Raw genomic sequence first — 19,100 nt, 5'->3', positions numbered from 1 at the left:
GCTCTGACAGCTGGAAGGAGATACTACATCTCCCTTCAGAGAGCAGAGGCAGAGCAGGAGGCTGCAGGTATCTTGTGGTGCAGGGGGCACCAGGGCAGCACCAAGGGCCACAGCTACAGCTCGGAGTGATTTGGTAGCTGACACCACCCGCACAGAGAGCTCCAGCACCCACCTGACCTCCTTCTGATAAGGGAGTCCACAGTAGGTAATATTTCTCCTGAGCAGTCCAGCAAAGGGCAAGTGTGCAGAAATCCAAATGTCAACAGCACGTGCTCGTCTGCACGGCTCCTGGGCCACGTCAGAGCTGCCAAAACACAGCAGAGCCCACCAAGGGCTTTGGCCATGAACCTCTCCAGCTCCAGCAGCACTTCTGTGACAGCCACAGGGCCTGCCAGGAATTGCCTAGGAGGGAAGGGACTGAATGCACAGGCAGCTGACATCCCAAAGTGGCTGGGAGAATCCCTTTTGTCTTTTTTCTACAAGAGAGTTCTGCTCAAAAATAATAGGCCGGAACAGTAGGATATAAACATTCCAGTAATTCATGGTGACTTCAAAGATAACACTCCTTACATATAAAATGATGGCTTGGGGATTTTAGTTTTGTTTGTTTATGTTTTTGAAGCTGTGTATTTATCTTGCACAGTGGAACCACAGGCACAGGAGCGGTATGTTTTATATTACAACTTCTGCTGGAGCACTTAAGACTAAAGGTTTTTGGGGTTTTTTTTTCCTGTAGTGAATCATCATGTGTAGGGGGTGGCTGGATTATGTTTATGCTTTTTAAAATTAACCCAGCTAACCATTTGTTCCATACTGCATACAATTTGTTGCTTCTCTTTTAGAAACTCCTTGAAAGACAAGCTTTGGAAATAAAAATACATCTGGCAAGCCTGAAAGACAGGGCTTGAGCAAGCACTGCAGACTAACTGGAACTCCACCATGGACTATTTGCTTCCTCTTCCAGAAATAAATCAAAATAAAAGGAAAAGAAAACAACACTAGGAGAAATACCTATCCAGAGGTAAATTGCAGTGGGAGCAAAAAGGTTTTATCATGTTAGCTATATCAAAATCTGAACAGAAACATTTACCATGAACGGGAGAATTCAGAATGTCACCACAACCTGCCCTGGCTGCTCATTAGGTACTCTTGGTCTCCCAGCCTGGAGGAGCAGAAGCCTTTGTTACATTATTTATTGAAGCTTCTATAAATGGAGTTAATCTAGAGATTATGTCTAAATATGTACCAACTTTACCTAATTTTTGATTATTTAGCAAGTTTGTTAATGATTTCTTAATGGAACTTTTATTTTAGGAAGTGCTAAACAGTGTTACAGAGCAGAAATGAGCAAGTACCAAAGCAGAGGAGGCCTCATGTCTTATCTTTCTATAGAGAAATTCTGTACTAACATAAATTATCAAACCACATTAAAAACTTAGCTTATCAATATTATCTCAGTCTTCCTACTTCTGATTATTTTCTTTAGTTAAATTTATCATTATCTATTTTTATCCATGGAAACAGGTGTATTTATAGTATCACTCCTTTTACAGTATTTAATTGGTTTCTTTTTATGATTTGTTCCAAAAATTAAAGATCTCATGAACAGTAAGCAAACTTTTAAGCATGAGTTGTCCTGTTTCTATTTTTTATGTGTGGAATTTATGCATTGCTGTTTTCTATCACCTCCTGTATGCACTGGAACTACCCCTAGATTTTGTTCTGATTTGCATTTTCATTGTGAGAGCCTATTATTTACCTATTTAGTGTTACCCAGAACAGTTTACTGAGTTAAAGGCTTCCACATTTGGCCATATGCATTTTGCTTTAGAAATGCAGCAACAACCAATCCTGGTGAAAGCCAGACAGACACGAGTGCCACTGCCTGCTTTAAGTGGAAACTGTCTTTTTTTAAAAACTGAAGAGCACGTGGGTGGGCAGGATGGAGAAGGGTGGAGAGGCTTAGTCCCTGGTTGTCATTCTTTAGGTGTGACCACAGTGCTGCAATCTCTGGAACGCAGCTGGACAGAAAGGATGAGGAATGTCCCTGCCTCCCCTGGGGAAATCAGCCTGATGATGCCAGGAGCTGTGATTTGTCTCTCCAGGAATGTTGCCACCTGCAGCAATTAAATCTCCGCTATAATATGACTTAAACAAGAGGATATTTCCCCCCAGAAACTGCCAGATCATTGTTTCCTACAAATGCCTCTGACAGACAAGAAAATGATGAAGTGAGGAGTCCTCAGAATGGGGCACTGCAGCTGTCCTGGGTGCAGAAGAGGGACACAGAGCTTGACAAAATTAAGTGAGCCTGACAACTCCATCACCAGCTTCCCCAGACAAATCCATTGACAAGTGTTAAAGGAGGTGAAACTGATCTCCCTGTTATCATCCACCTTCTCTGCCCTGGTGGACAGAAACCAAAGTGCATCTGTAAAACCACTGCTGGATGCACTTTGTTATTCCACATACCATAAGCAGACCTCCCAACAAAATCCAATGGCTTCTGTTACATATCAGAAGACAAGAGAACCACTGTGCAGCCATGGATTTATTTTCCCAAGACTTTTGTAAAGCCCTTTTAAAGCTTCTTTAGGCTCTCCCTCAAAACAAAGCCCTTATGTCAACAGAAACTCTTGCTTAGATATGCTTCATCTGTTACTTTTTATGAATATGCATGATCAAAGGGTGACAGCTTTCCCAGTTAAGCAAACACAGTTACACAGAGCACACTTCTCCCACAAAAGGTCAGAGAATACAACATGCTAAATGTTAAATACACACAGGAGGGATATGTTTCCCTTATGAGGACACTGGGATGGGGAATTATTTAGGAATGTACTGTCCATCTTTTCAGGACACCCTGCAAAGATCTTACCTGTTCAGTGATGAAGGAGCTTGAAAAAGTGACAGCTGACCAAAAGAAGATCCCGCAGCTGAGAATGATCTTTCTGTTGAACCGGTCACCAAGGTAACCAAAGATCGGTGCCGCAACCATGAAGCTACAGATGAAAACTGCAAAGGAGAGAAAAAGGAAAGAGACCTTTCATAAACATCAGACCAAGAACAGGAAGACTAATTTTCTGCAAGCCAAAGCCTCCAGAGAACAGTTCCAAATAATTAGACACTCTGCAGCCCTGCCTTGCAGAGCTGTGCAGGCCAATAGGCTTTCTGAAGTCAGTGCTTCTTTAATCAAACAGATTTTTCATTCCCAGAGAAACTTCAGACCAGTGAACTCATATTACTTGAAAGCACCAGCCCCTCACAGTCAGCTGAGCTCAGATCTGGGGATGGGCAAAACCAGGACAGAATAAATTAAGAGCTTCTGCTTAAATGTTACTGGGAAGGTGAAGTGGAGGTTGGAAGGAGTTCCAGGTAAACAGAAAATAAGCCAAGGGCTCATTGTTGGCTCTTGCAGCAGAGACCTGAGAGAAATGGGCCACAGAAGCTGAGGTTCTTTCATCCTTCCTATTTTAAAGAAATTATGAAACAGTGAGGAAAACGAGTAAACACCACCATCATCCGACTGACACCAGCCCTGTCTCCTCCCTAGGTCCTTTCACCATCATTAAACTTGTATTTAAACCTGGAACTGAGCAACAGCTTCACTAGAACAAAGATTTTTAACCTTACAGAGGCCAGGATTGTCCTCATCTGAAAGACTTCAAGTTCACCCTTTGTTCCTTCCGAAACCCCCAAAGCATTAACCTAAGACCTTCTGTCATGTAGGAATGAGACTCTTGACAGAGTAACTTCTGCAAAATTACCTCAATTTAGAGTTCACATGTGGCCTGTGAACCCACTGAGAACACCCAAAATGGAGCATTCACACCATGTTCCTGACTAATTTGGATTTTGGCAGAAATTGCCATGTTTTAAGCTGATTTATACCTGTCTTTTGTCTGTCCATATTAGAGAACTGGATAAAGGCAATTACATGGATTTTATTGGTGTGTTGTATGAACTCTGACTGTAACTGGCTGTCCTGGATTCAGCAAATCCAGAAGGATTTGGGTGGGACACCAGAATACTGAGAGGTCTCTCTTTAGTCACACAGTCCTGACACTCATTTGTTATCAGGGAGGGCATTGTTGGAGGGCACTGTGGGATTTTGGCATAGCCTAACCCTAAATGTCTACTTTTCATTGTATAAAATGGGGTGGAGGGATAGAATAGGTAAAAAAACCCAAAAATACAAGAGCAGAGGACACACTGCCTTTCAGGTGGAATGTGCATATAAAATTAAAATGGTTAAGACCCAAATAATGAATTTTTCATGGATGATGATATATGCTAGTTCAAAAGTGTGCAAAATGCTGAACTATGACTAAATGTCTTTTTTTTTTTAGTATATTAAGATATCAAAGCTACTTTATAAATAATACATATCCATTTGCATCTGTGTTTTGTGACCCATGCGAGTGTGTATTTTGCAGTGTGATATTTTAACTAAATTACAGGATTACTTTTTTTACATTTAGAGTAAAATAAATCAAGATAATAGAGAAATGTTAAGCCCTGAAATGCAACACATGCAACACATCACAAACACTTCAACAGTAATGCTATGAACAGTTTTGTTGTTTAGCTCACACATAAACCCTACTGACAAAACTCAGTCCCTGCATCTATCCTAAAATCCTTGTGCAAACAAAACCTAGGAAGAAAACTACGAGCAGTGTTTTCATCTCTGTTTTACAGAGAAACGAGACCAGAAGTGGCTCACAAATCTCTGCTTGGCAAGGGCACATCTGCACTGGCCCCACTCCAACAAGGCACTTAAGCACATGCTTATTTTAGGCACTTTAGAGTCATCAATTCCATGATTAAATGCTTTCCTGAATTAACACCAAGGGCTTGGCATCTTGCAAAGCTGGTGCAACAACCTGGCACGAAGGATACGTGGCTGTTCATTGGGAATGAGAAGGAGAAAATGATTGTGACTCGTCCAGACCAGTGTGACCACTGCAATTTGATCTTTCTCTTGGAAGGACACTAAAATTCATTCATCTCAGAATCCCATATTCTGCCATTTTTACGATGTAAAAAGACACAAAACTGGAAAAGCTTCCAAAGGAAAATTATAAACATCAAAGTCAGCATCCCACCATTTCCAATATCAAATAACATGGTTAATTCAACTTTGAGACATGCAGGGTGTGATCCAAAACTCCCATTAATCAGTGGGATTATTAGCTTCAGCGACCTCTGGATCATAAATGAAAAGTCTAATTCTGGAATTTGGGCAAAATGCACAGAACTCCTCTATCAAATAAAGCAAACCAAAAAAAAAGACTGTCCAATGACTTTCCAACAACATACATCCTTCTGCTGCTCAAATCCCTTTGGAAGATTTATTTTTGGAAGACTCTGAGCTGTGAGCTTTGTCAGTGGTAAGCAGCTGACTTGACAGCTCCACAAGGTGTAAAATGAAAGGACAACAGAGCCAAATAAATAACAGGTAATGGAACACAGCTGTCACAAGAATAAATGCAATTTATATCAGAGTATTTATGACCCAAATATGCATCAGAGCATTGATTGACTCAAATAAATGCAGAGTATGATGACTGTGTGGTCTGTCAAAAGGATTTGCCTGTTAAAGGCATTTCCCCATGAATCAATTTTTGCAATTATTCCTGCCAGTGACAGCCGAGACTCCTGAGCCCCAGCCTGGGCTGGCAGAACAGAGGTGAAGTAAAGTAGGGCACATTCCCAGGTAGGATGGAAACCTGAGCTACTCTAGAACAGGAGCTGATGTTCTGTGCTAATTTAACACCACAAAGGAGAGGCCTCATCCAGAAGACACAAAACTGCAGAACGTTCAGTTGGACAGAAGGGAAGCAGAAATATCTTTCATTTGTAGGCAAGAGGGCTGAGCATAAGGCAGAGGATTGCATTCCAGTAAAGGAGCCTGGAACTTGTGCCAGCCTCTTCTTCACTGGCTTCTCTCCCTTCTTCCACAGCATTTTCTGCTCCTTGCACTCACCCACTCCCAAATTAATAAAACTGAAATGACACCACAGCAGCTGCTGCTTCAGCTCAGCCACAGCCACAAATCTTTTCTATTAGAGCTGCAGTGGGACAGGGGTTGGGATTGCACTTTCCTCTTCCCAATCAACAGCTCCTCTTCCAATTTTCACTTAGAGACGTCTCAGAATATTACCAGCTCTTGAAGAGATGTAGAGTGCAAGTCAGGGCAGAGTTAGAAACCCACTGGGATTTAAGATGAGCTGCTGTGAAGGCGGTGATGGCATCAGGAGCAGCTGCGGGCAGGTACAGCTCTGGCAGTCCCATTATGGATGTGTACAGCTAATTTCTCCTGGTAAATGATCTGCAGCAGTGCCAGCAAAAGTGGCTCAGTCCCGGCACAGGGTGGAGCTGAGATACATTTCTGCAGGAGTAAATTATCATGTGAGCAAAGGATGAATAAACAGACACATAGTGAATGCCACCAAGGAGGGAGGTTCTTTTAAGTACAGGTATTTCCAAAAGGAGAAGCCATTTGTCTTTATTCCTCCCTTTGTGGCTTAGCCACTGAAATGCCGACTGTGGTGAGAAGGCAGGAAAAGTGTAATTGCCCAAACAGGATGGCTTGGTGTCTATTTCTGCCTCTGGATGCCTGTCCCACCCTGTACAGGTGCAGGAGCACTTTCCCAGCCAGCACTGCCCAGCTTTTTCTGTGCGTGGCTGGAATTACAACAATGTGCAGCATAAAAAGTCTTAACACGTCCCACCCAAACACCCACCAGACAAGGAAATCATCCTCCCAAGCCTCTATTGCTGCTGCATGTACTGCAGCTTCAGTCCTGTTTCAGGATTATGGCCAGGGAGCTGCTATTCAGACCACATTTTCCCTTCTCAAGAGCTGCCTGTGTACCCAGGGGAAAAGTAAATCCCCCAACAGTGGGAGCAAAGGAGATGAGAGAAGAGGAAGGAACTGTAGACTCTATATTAAACAGTCACAAAAAAGCACTTGCCTCCTGGAACTAGATGCCATCGCTCTTATTTTTCTCTTCTTTCTCTCCAAACAAAAATTTACCAGCTTGACTCCACAGCTGTTCCCGGAAAGGCTCTGACCTGACAGCTCTCCGCCCCGTGATTCCAAAGACACTTGCCTCCATCTCACTTGCTCTTTTCTTTAGTGGATTTTTGTTTAGTAGATTTATCAACCCAGAGAGGGTCTTCTCCTGCTAGCAGGTCATCCACAGCGTGGAGTCAAGAAGGAAGAGAGGCAGTGACAGGGGCACACACAGAGGCTGCTACTCCTCAGTTCCTGGAAGGCTGAGCAGATCACAGGCACCTCTGAGAAAAAGTCTTTTGGTTTTGACTTTAAGCACATGGGGCTTATTTTTCCCTATCAGGAATAATGCTAGAAAGGTTCAGAGTCAGGTGGAAAATAGCTTTCTCTACACAAGGATGCTCAACCAAAAAAACCCTAGTGGGTATCTTTGAGCTTTGAGTCAGCACAAATGGTGTGTACACATCTAATTGAGTGCTGACAGTGTGCTTGGACCTGTGCAAGGCAAACCCAGACAGCCTCTGCCTCAAGGGACTGGCATCCACTGAGACACTGCTGAGAACTGTGTGCTGAGAGGTTGATAACATCTTCCCAACAACAAATTTCCAAACAATGAGAACATCTAAACAGGCAGCTTGCCCTGGATGGGATAATTTATGGGTGTGTACAAGTACAACCCTGGGATTTGGTCGAGCCACTTCTACCCCAGGGACTTTCAGTCATGAGTGCACGTGTTTCTCAAGCTGCTTGTGACACCAGTTACCATCTACCTGCAATGGTGAATAGACTCCCCAACAGCCCAACCATCTCCTCTGTTTCAAAGACATGTTTTTGCAATGCTTCCTTCTTCTAATTTTAGTTTTCTCTATAGTTTTATGCTATAATAATACCACTCAGCACATTTAATCATGGTGAGGCATAGGACAATTTAGAAAGAAAGTTAAACATTAATTTCTACTTTAGGGCTAAGGAAATTAAGACACAGGAAAGCGACCTGCCCATGATGAACTACAGACATCTGGAATCCCCAGAGGTCTTCCAGCTTCAGCAATGTTCTGTTTATAGAATGCTGGAGGGATTTCTGAAGGGCTGCAACCACAATTTAAACTGAATTTTTTTCCCTACAGAACCATTCAAGCCAAGAAAGAACAAAGATCCTTTCATGCTACTTAGCCATTGAACATGAACTGTGCCACAGTTCAGGCACAATGTGGTGATGGTGACTGGAAGAAGATCCCTGGAAGTGTTCAGAAACTCTGTGGTTGTGGCATTGAGGGGCACAGATTAGTGATGGAGTTGGCAGTGCTGGATTAATGGTTGGAGCTGATGATTTTAGAGGTCTTCAACCTTACTGACTGCATGATATGACCAAGGTAAAATTGATACCCAGTGGTGAGGCAGTCCAAGGCCCCAGGAACCTCAGCAACGTGACTTAAAACATTCATCCTTTGAAGAAGGATGAATTAATACAATACAATTGATTTTAGAAAATATCACCCTGAAAACCTTACTGTAGGTACTCTGTTACATCACTCTGCACACGAGCTTTGTTTTACCTCATTGCTAATTCAACAGCCAACAGATGGATCGTGTTACTGAGTTTTGCCGGGTGCAAAACACGAGATCACCGGGTTCCAGACTCTCATGCAGACGAGAAGTTTCTGACAAGTGTGAGGAGCTTTGAAACACCATCAGTTCCATATGTCATACAAAGCTGTCACACACTGACAGTGTTGAACACAGGAGCATTAAAAAAACCAAAATAAAGAGTGTGAGAATGCACCAAATCAATTGGAGTAAGGTATATGGAGTAAGGTTTGGGCTGGATGTGGTCTGAAATGTTCTCCCAGAACACACCAAAGGACAAAATGGAGAATTTTATAAATGCCTCATTGTGTCTTTGTGCTTGTGTCCTTCTGGCTCTCCACAACTCCCTGACAGGAGGGAGCAGCCAGTGGTGGTCGGACTCTGCTCCCAGGAACAGGGACAGGACATGAAGAAACAGCCCCAAGTTGTGCCAGGGAAGACTCAGGCTGGACTTCAGGAGGAATTTCTCCATGGAAAGGGTGGTCAGGCATTGCAGGGGCTTCTCAGGGAGGCAGAGGAATCCCCATCCCTGTAGATGTTCAAGTATCAACTGGAGGTGGCACTCAGTGCTGGGTGACAAGGTGGGAACGGGTCAAAAGTTAGAAAGAGAGGAGAATAAGTGTTTTAAAGGTGCAGCCCTCACTACTCACACACTCTGTGTTTTCCAGTGTGTGTTTCTGTTTCACAGGACACTCTAGCTCGTGTTTCCCTCACTGCAGATGCCACTCATCAGAATTCAAGCTCCAATCTTGTCTTCTCCATAGGGAGCACACTGCACCATGAGGCGCCAGTTTTTCCTTAGCACAAACTGCTACAAAATGTAAACAACATGTTTAGGATGAGTTTGTGCACACACAGCTGACACACACATTTATAGGGAGAAGGAGGCTGCTGTACAATACCACTCGGTTCCATTTGCTGAGACAGGGTCAGAACCTGCTTACAAAAACTCCACTTATGAAGCCAGACAAGGCCTGAACACAGCTTGCCTGGCAAGTTCATAATTCACTCAATAATAACAAGATGCAGTACTTGGAAGAGTCCAATACTGATAATCCCTCCCCTTTTCCTCACTGCAGAAATCAGATTCTTCCAAGGGTTAGCCCCTATATTCCCAGCAAAGGATATCCTGAAGCTTGCTTTGTTCACTTTAACTAACAAGAATAATTGCTTCAGTGGGAATTGCTGGGAAATCCACTCCTTGGAAACTGAAAATGAGATAAGAATATCCAGAAACCCAGCACTCAATTTTTTAACTACTGTTTTACTGATTTCCTATATTATGTCCATCGAAGCTGCACTTAAAAGATTCAGCCTTTCATAACTTCTTTAATGCTGAAGACGTAAGGAGATTGTTACTCACAGTTACCAACTCACAACCCTTTTATACATCTGAGGTTCAATTCCATTCTGTTGTACTTCAAATTTTTTTAACTAAGTATACAGTGGAAAAGACAGAATTCTACTGTTTTATCTCTCTGGATGTCCAGCAATTTACTTTTGTAAAAAGTTTTTCCTCCATTTGACTTAAGCAGCTCTAAGTGTTTGAGAAGTTTCTGGTTGTCCTGTGGAGCAGGACTTGTCAGCCCTGCCTGGCTGCGGTGCTCACACAGTGCGTGACAGGCTCGCTTCACCATTGTGCAATCAGCTGCAGGGAAAGTTCATTAACTTAGTTAGCCAATTAGGATGGATTTGTATCCATCCTGGTCAATCCTGAATTAGACATGAGATCCCAGAAGTGCAGAGACTGGTCAATAGCTGTGCAGCACTGAAGCATTCTGAGTGACACAGCTACAACATGACTAAAATATACCTAACCCAGTCTTGGCTGCTGTTACACACAGGCAGCAATCACTCCTAGCAATCATGAAACTCTGCTTCTCAACAAATAGCAGTTCTGCTTTTCCCTTCCCATGCAGTTGTCCAGGATGTTCTGCCCACTTGCCATCCTTCTGAGAGCTGCAACCACAAATAACCCTCCAGCTGGGCAGAGGCTGCTCCTATTTGCCAGGAGGATGAAACACCTATACCCAGGGCTCACAGCCAGAGAAAGGTGTCTTTAAAAAGCATTTAAATAACCAAAAAGCCCAAAAGGAGTTCTATTTTGTTCTTTTCCCTTCCTCTTCTTGAAGAGCTCTTTCTTTTCCCATTGCAATTATGACTGCAGGCACACACACAGAGCCACACCTGCAGAAGCCTTCGGAAGCAAAGGTGAGATCTCCTCAAGGAACTGGTCAGACTTTCCCTTGTGCCAGTACAGAGCTTGTGTGACCATCTGGAGAGCAAAATCTGGGGCCTGCTGAGGGCTGAAACTAATCTTGTCTCCTTTCTGGCAAGTTCCCTGATCCAAAATAGACAGCATGAGCTGGTGGCTGGAACTACACTGGGTCCCTTGGTGCAGGGACAGGGATGTGCACCTTTGTCCTCAAAGCCTTTTCAAGCACAGCAGGCACTTAAACACACCAAGAAATGACAGCCTAAAGCTGGTAATGCAGGATAATCTAAATCCCTTGATCCTTGAAATCTGCATTGAGCACCATGAATTAGATTTAACTAGCAATAAAATACTTTAAATCTGTTATTCTCATAATAGAATGATGCTTCATTTGTATCTGGTATGAAGAGAAGTAATGTTCCTGGATCCTAATTTGAGATAGAGAGGGAAGATTGTTTTCATCCTAAAATGAGCTTTGCCATCCTTCTTCACAACAGCACTACCAATCCTGCATCCTTCCCCAACTAATATTTTAATTTTAAATAATTAATTAGGATGCAATAGGAATTATTCTGTCTCAATCTCAAAACCTACTTCCTGCAGAAATAGAGAACAGGATAGAGAGGAAACGTTTGTACTGGGTATTACTAATAAATTCCTTACTACATGTTATTTACCAACAATAACAGTTTCCTAGGAAAAAAGAAAATAAAAACAAGGCAATAGGAAGTGCTTCCCCTTCTCTTTAGTGTGGAATCAAGAGCTCCATATGTATTTGTCACAACTTACTGAGGGAGATCATCTGATACATCCTCATCTCACAGCTTTCAGACTTAAGGTTTGTTTGTGTTTGTTTTTAAAATGAAAATCCTAAATAAACTACTATTCTGCAGTAGGAATGCTTTGCTGAAATCTACACACAGCTCTCAATATCTGCTGGTTGCATTTACAAAGAGAAACTCTGCAGTAACCAAACATTCGCTCCCTGTGACCGCTCGCTCGCTGGTCCATCACGGAGCCAGGGATTCGGGGAAGGCTGGAGCAGGGATGCTGCTTTTGGCAGCAGAAAGAGACCCTCAGCCATTGCCTTCCACCAGGGCCACAAGCCCTGGGGGATTTTGGAGCTACCAGTCCTGATGGCTACACTGCTGGGAGCCAAGAGAATGCTGAGAGTAGAGAGAAAAAGCTCCATCAAAGCCTTGAAATCCACACGGCTCTGCTTTGGGAATGGGGAGGGGGACACAGCTCTTTGCTGACATTCTCCCCAGGTTGGCAGTGGGACTGATTGATTTCTTTTTAATTATTTTTACAGTTCTTCAGGGTGCTGTTGTACCAGCTATGCTGGGCTTGGCAAAACACATCCCTCTTTGGAAGGGAAAATGGTCATAGCTGCATTTTAATGATGGAATTGGCTGTCAACTAGCACAGCACTGACAGCCTCAGGACAGCATCTAATCTGGTAGGACACAGGGATGAAATGCTCTCAATTTTAGCATCTATCATTGGCACCCACCAAAGTTGTCCTACTTAGAGTTAAAACTGAAGACATTTCTGCAGGTTATGTGCTCCAGAAATTGCTCAGGAAAGCACGTAAGCACAGGCAAATGGGCAGGAAATGCTCTGGGGTGAGTGAGAGACACCCAGGGCACCCCAGATCTTGTTTCAGTGTTATCACCAAGGCACAGGAGCAAAGCACTCATGTCCGGACAGGGAATCACATTCATGGTGTGTGTTTGTGCATGTGCAGATAACAGGGTCTCAGAGTTTGGTAGAAAACTCCTTCCACATCATTTTGCACAAAACCATTCCCTTTCCAACTCAAACCAAAAGTCTTCAAGAGTGCTTTTAGTGGATCAGTAAAATGCCATCTTTTAAAATCAGTATAACTCAGTAAGGAAATTATCAGTCTGAAGGAAGAAAATACAGATTCATCTCTGTATTACAGCTAATTTCCTTCACAGGGGTCAGTTTACATCTTTCTGAATTTCTAAATACACTGATTTCACCCTGGTCTCACACTGCCTGCCTGTAGATATCTGAAGGCAAACATTTGTCAAATTAAACTGAATTCTAAAGGATGAAAAGATATTATTTCTCATCATGAAAACTTCAAGAAGACATCTAAAATATCTGATTTTTATTCACTTGCTCTAAGATGCAGTCAGTGCCAGCAAGGGGTACTGCTCTTAAAATCCTGCCATCTGCAGTTTTATGCTAATTCACTTTTTTTAGGAATAGAAATAACTGTGGAATGGGAATATGCTAAAATCCACAGAAGATATGGATGTAAAATCCATTGAGGGTAATTGCTTTGGTTTGATGCTAATCCAACAACCCAGAATTGTCTCATTTTCCTCAAAGATTTCCCTCCTCCCAGGGCTGCGAGCACTATTGATAGCTTCACCTTTATTTGCAGAGGAAACACATTTAGTAACACTGCCCAGCCAATCCTCACCTCTAAAGAGCTGTCTGCTGGTCACAGAGGGAATTTCAGGATTTTGTCCTGCTCAATTACCTACTTTTTTCTGAGTTGCCTGTAAAATGCAAAATGTTTTGTGCAATGACATCTCTCAGCTACCACCCATTAGGGACTGGCCCAAAACCACATCAACTCTAGAGGGGAAATTTCTGTAGTGCTGACTGGGTCTCAATTCAAAGCACCAACACAGAAAGAGAAATAAAAAATCATCTTTCTGTGGAATCTCACAGTTTCTCCCTAACAGCAGTGTCCATCTTCCTGCCTAAGGCATTGCCAGTGAATAAACAAGTCCCCCAGTAAAATATCTTTCATGTAACCTCAGGAGACCACTTCATAAGAACACAAGAACAATGACAACAGACCAGAAAACCGTGTAGTCCTGCATCCTGTCTGTGACAGGGACAGCAATCAGGTCCTTCCGAGGAAAGTACACAGAATTCCTGCACAGGCAGCTGAATTACTCAGAGGCTGGCTTCAGCTCTCCCAAGAATAATAATGTGTTATCCACATAAAGATCTGATCTTTTAAGCTCAGGTCCTGACAATATTCCTCGTGACATTCATTTCCACAGGCTTTCCACTCTTCCCTGATAAGTTTTTTGGAATGCTTTCCAGCAAACTGGCCCCTACTGATTGTTTCTGCATTGTGAGGAAAAAACTCAGAAAAAAATATACCCCACATCCTTTTCAGGACATTCTTTATGTTATGTGATTTTCCATTACACCCCCTTTATTTTTCAGGACAAGCAAATTAAAAATAATATTTTTTGAAAATTAAAAATAATATTTTTTGAGACTTGTGCTGTGAGAAGGAAGTGGAGGGTGTATGTGAGACGATGTGAGTGCAGCAGGGGCCAGGGCTAGCTGGTCTGCACCAGACATGCTGGCCCAAAGTGTGGTTTGTGTGTAAATGCACTCGCTGTCTGGTTTCATTATGAATCACAAATCCTCCACAAGGCAAGGAAGGAACCATTTGCTCTCACTTACCCTGAGCCCTGAGCTGATCCTCGTTTATTACCCATCATTAAACTCACACAGAATCCGTGTGCTCGGACACAATCAATCACCACCAGCTGCCAGAGACAGGGAATAAAATGCTGAAGCACTTCCTAGTCTGATTAACAGCACTGTGAGGGTCAGGGAGGAGTCTGAGCCACCAGACACCAAGATCTACCTTTGGCAGAAAATAAGGGTTCAGCCCCTTAGCAGGTGTCAAGCTGCTTTCTCCTGTGTTAAAGCACACCAGGTAACTCGACCTATTCTCCTCTCAGAGTCTGGCACCTAAACTACAACACAGATACAGATATAAAAATCTATCTGTTGATTTATATGTCTAGATATAGATCTAGAAATAAAGACATATATTTATTTTAAAATACAACAGGCTTCACAGACAACCAGCAAACACCACGTAATAAGATCCACAAGCAAGCCAGAGGCATTTTGAAGATGAGCTCAGGACATCCAGAATACCCTCATCTCCCACAGTTTCATATGTCCAGCAAGCTTTAGAGAGAGTCTCACCATCATTCAAGCACCAGTGGTCTGAGAACAGCTCAGGGACCATAAATACTTCCTCTCCAATGCCACACCATGCCCATCAGCACTTGAATAACTCTGCCAGAGTACGAAGCCATGGGCTGATCCATTGTTTTTTCCAGATGTCAGTAACATTTCAAAAGGCTTTTGCATCACAAAGTAAATGCAAAGAAAAATCATCATTGACTGTGATTTGCGACTGTATACTGAGGACTAGGATGAGAGCTGAACAACCAGAAGGCCACAAATAAACACCTGCAGTGATGAGCAGCCTTCATCCCACAGTGAAGGGACATCACAGGATGTAGGGAAGCCTCTCACACCATTGTAAATGCTATCAGACAGAATTATTTGCCATTTCAATGTTGTTTGCAGTATCTAGAAAAGCTCCTGACTCTTGCTGTTATAAATGTCAATTTAGACAAAGAGCAACTGTTTCAGAGTGGCTGGGGGGCCTTCAAAAAGGGACAAATTAGTTTAAGGAAATTGCTGAAATACTGGAATATCCCAGTGTTTAACTTGCCATGGTTTGGGAAAAGGATCACAACTACACTGGAGAATGAATCTCTGTGTGTCTTACAGAATCTCTGGTTTACACTCGTTATTTCTAAGATTATCACCCATGTGTCATTCCTGACTTGGAAAAATACTCTAATGCCAAGTTGAGCTGCAGTTCCAGGAGCGAGCTCTGCAAATGAACTTGCTGCTATGGATAAAAGAACACAATACCTATAGAAGACTCCAGGATTAATCACAGTTTCAATAGTCATGGAGTGTGACTGGACCCTGTTTTAAATTTCTTTAACCCTCATGTTAAATTTCTTTGGACCAGTATCTTCCTGGGAGAACAAGTACCACTGGAAAAAAAACCATCCTGAAACAAATACTGCAATGCACAAGGTTTGCAAATGCAATTCCTTCATGCATCATCAATTACATTAATGGAAAAAAGGAAAGGCAATATTTGGTAAAACCAGGGATTGTCAAGGTATTAAAGAAGTCCATTTCAATTAGGTCTAAAAATGTAGAAGGTGATCCTGATGAGTGACCAGTGGCCCATCTGGTGTTGGTTTGTGTTCAGTGCCTGTTCCACTCCCCTCCCAGGAGGCCAGAAATGCCCCGAGGTGCCAGCTGAGCTCTGCTGAGTCCTATTCAGCTGGGACTCAACCTCGGGGGGGAAACTTGGCATGGTGCTGCCAAAAGTTTATTTGTCTGGTGACCAGACAAGAAACCAGTTTCTGGATTATGAATCCAGAAAGAATAAGTTCAGTAAGTACAAACAAGGAAAATTAACACATCTTTTCTATACAATGCAAATTTATTCTCTGCTCAGGGTGTCATATACTGTGCAAGTCTCTGGAAGGTGTAACACTAGCAGCTGGTAGGAATATCTCACTAGGGAGCTTTTAGTGAAAATTCAATATCCATTGTATAATATCCTATATTATACCTCTTTTGCCATAAAACATCCTCTATGACAACAAGGACAACTTTGGTAAATTTGCTTTTGAGGAAAATGTTTGCTCTCTTCACTTTTTTTTTTTTTCCCTGGAGATATTTTCTTTTAATATTTTCTCTTTGTTTTGCTGCCCTCCCCCTCAATATGACATATTTGCTGCCACACTCGCTCATAATTTTCCCCATTATCACATCCATGGGTTTCCAAGCAGTTGGCAGGCAGCATGATTGCTACATCAGCCAAAAGCTGGAAGTAACTGAAGGCTCTGGGTGGGTAAAGCAGGAATGAATCCACCTACACTTTTATAAGAATGTAAGAATTTTCTAAGGAATGCAACCCAATAACCCCTAGGGACAGACCCTGTTTCCAGGCCCACATGACTGAGCCACAGAGCTGAGGCAGTCTCAGCTCCCTGAGCTGGAACAACAGTGGAACCTCAGTGCTCCTGTGAAACCCTGCCCAGCAAGGAGATGGTGGGAGATGGCATTTTAAAAGTAAATTTAAATTGTGAGATGGTGAGAACTAAACCAGCAAAAATTATGAGCCATTTTCATGCTCCTGTTCTGTAATTTTACTTTCAAGAAGACAGATAAAGGAGATGGCTTTATCTAGTGAAATATTGCATGGTTCTCACCATAATAACTGTTTACATCAGCCCTTCTAAACTAATATCTATTTTTAGTATCAGGCTTTTAAAAGATTCTTAGCTCAATCACTAATTTTCAGCTTTTAATTTAACGTGGGAGCAATTTTTCTGGTGGAATTAGTGCCACTTCACTTTGATTTGTGGGCACAATTAGTAAGTTAAGCATTTATATATCCTAAACTACACCTGGAAGGCTGCTTTTCAAAACAGCCCATATGCTAAAATTGAATGGAACTCAGTAAAGCTTTTTCTTTTCCTTTTTCTTTCCCATCTTTCTTAACATGACTCATTCTATCACAAAGGCTCTCATGAAAAAGTACCTTTCTTTGTCAGACTTTGTCAATGATTTCTAGTGCTCAAGAGGTGTGGCCAAGGGCAAGACAATTTTATTGTTATTTATAACAATAAAAGCTATGTTGGACAAAACCACAGGATGCTGAAGACACAAACACAGTGCTGACAACTGATACCATCAAGTGCTGAGGTGACCAGGACCACTCACATCCCAGGGTGAGGCAAAAAAAAATAAAATATCCAGTAACTGTGAATGAGGCAGAATTAAAAACAAAGAATTCAGAGCGTATTTCAAACATCCTTCAAGGAAAACAAAACAAAATCCAACCCAACCCCAGACAGACAAATCCTCTGCTGAAAATTTCACTGTGTAACTCTTAGCAAGGTTGACAGGGGATCATCCTGCCTCCACAAAGTGATGAACCAGACAAAGAAGGAAACAGGTTAATGACACAAAGAGAGCACCTTGGCCACCACTGTCACTGGAATGATCTCAGACACAGGGTGGGAATGTTGGGGTGGCCTGTGCAGGACCAGGAGTTGAATTTCATGATCCTTGTAGGTCCCTGGCAACTCAGAACTCTCTATGATCCTATGAATTGTAAATATATAGAATTCACAATAAAGAAATCCAAACTCAAACTGTTTTACCTGTACTGCCTCCCTAATTCACTTCCAAGTCCATCCCAACAGTAATTTATTGTAACCATCCATTTTAAGTTAGTGCAGCTCCAAATAAGGAAGTTATTGCAAGTCCTTAGTTCTTTAGGGCAACTCTTTGCAGGAAAGGTGTATTGCTGTTACTGTTCTCACTTCAACACCACTGTCCCACAAGGAAATAAATTAGAGCTGCCTCACTTCCAGTTCAGCTCACCTACAAAGAACAAGGCGAATGATGCAGTAGGAGAGTATGTGAAGAAACTCTTCTGTAAACATTAGTGGATGAAGGAGCAAATGGTTAAAACTGTTCAAATATTTAATTACTAATAACCTCATGTATAACTGAGTGGGGGAATAAAAGACATCAGAGCTGAACTTTCCCTAGAAATATCCTTTCCACTGAAAACCAAAGCACTTCCCTGCTTGCAGCAGCAAAGATTACAAGAATGTGTGTGAACTCCTCCTCCTGCTACTTATCCCATCAAAGAACTGTTTGTTTTTTACCTGTGATTTAAAAACCTGAGCCTTCCACAGTCATTTGTCTACCTTGCAAACAACTGAAGAGAGTTTTAGCAAAAAATATTTATATACATTTACATAATTGTAAATATACAGTGAATTAGGGTAAGTAATGGATTATGATCAGTTATATTTTCTCTCCAAAACTAGGCTCCCCATATAATTTAAGCAGAAAATGGGTCTTTGCTCTATAATCTTACATCAGCATACAGGAAATATTCCCAAAAATGTGCCTGTACTGGGGGCAAGGGGAGAACATTGGGAGATTGATACAACAATACACCATTCATGCAAGTCAGGCTTACTTGTGTTAATTGGAATCTAGTTCTGCAGGCTGCTAACACTACCCAATACCATGAAGAATGTTCACTTTTTATGTAAGTGATGCCCTGGAATTCATTTTCAAAGCCAGGTACAAGTGTCTATGAATGAGTCACTCCTCCTCAGGTGCATGTGGGTTTTTTTATGGGAATCACTGCAGCCCTGCTGACCTGTTCTTGTTTCTGCCATGTGCCCAAAATTATGGCTCACAATGTAACAGCATGTTCTTTCCAGCTAGACATGCAGCAGTGCTACTTCTACAGTGGTAATAAATCACTACACAAATTTGATTGCAAGGATGTAGAGTGGTCTGGTACACAGCCCAGAAGGTTTGAGAAGCACTGGTTTGGAGGAAAAGACA

General features: G+C 42.2%; 1 protein-coding gene across 2 annotated transcripts in view; it reads right to left on the bottom strand.

The window, feature by feature from the left end:
• LOC102102569 (sphingosine-1-phosphate transporter SPNS2) overlaps positions 1–19,100 on the bottom strand; it is a 118,091-nt gene that overhangs the window by 57,898 nt on the left and 41,093 nt on the right. For both annotated transcript variants that reach the window (XM_005525977.3, XM_088066066.1), the window contains exon 3: positions 2,879–3,015. In XM_005525977.3, coding sequence (XP_005526034.2) covers positions 2,879–3,015 — 137 coding nt within the window. The remainder of the gene's footprint in view (positions 1–2,878; positions 3,016–19,100) is intronic.

Source organism: Pseudopodoces humilis, chromosome 23 (genome assembly GCF_049639895.1).
Source record: "Pseudopodoces humilis isolate 2021_Gansu_Grassland_sample_001 chromosome 23, ASM4963989v1, whole genome shotgun sequence".
Classification (NCBI taxonomy): domain Eukaryota; kingdom Metazoa; phylum Chordata; class Aves; order Passeriformes; family Paridae; genus Pseudopodoces; species Pseudopodoces humilis.
Note: the sequence above shows the minus strand (reverse complement) of the source record. Positions and strands in the feature narration are given on the sequence as shown.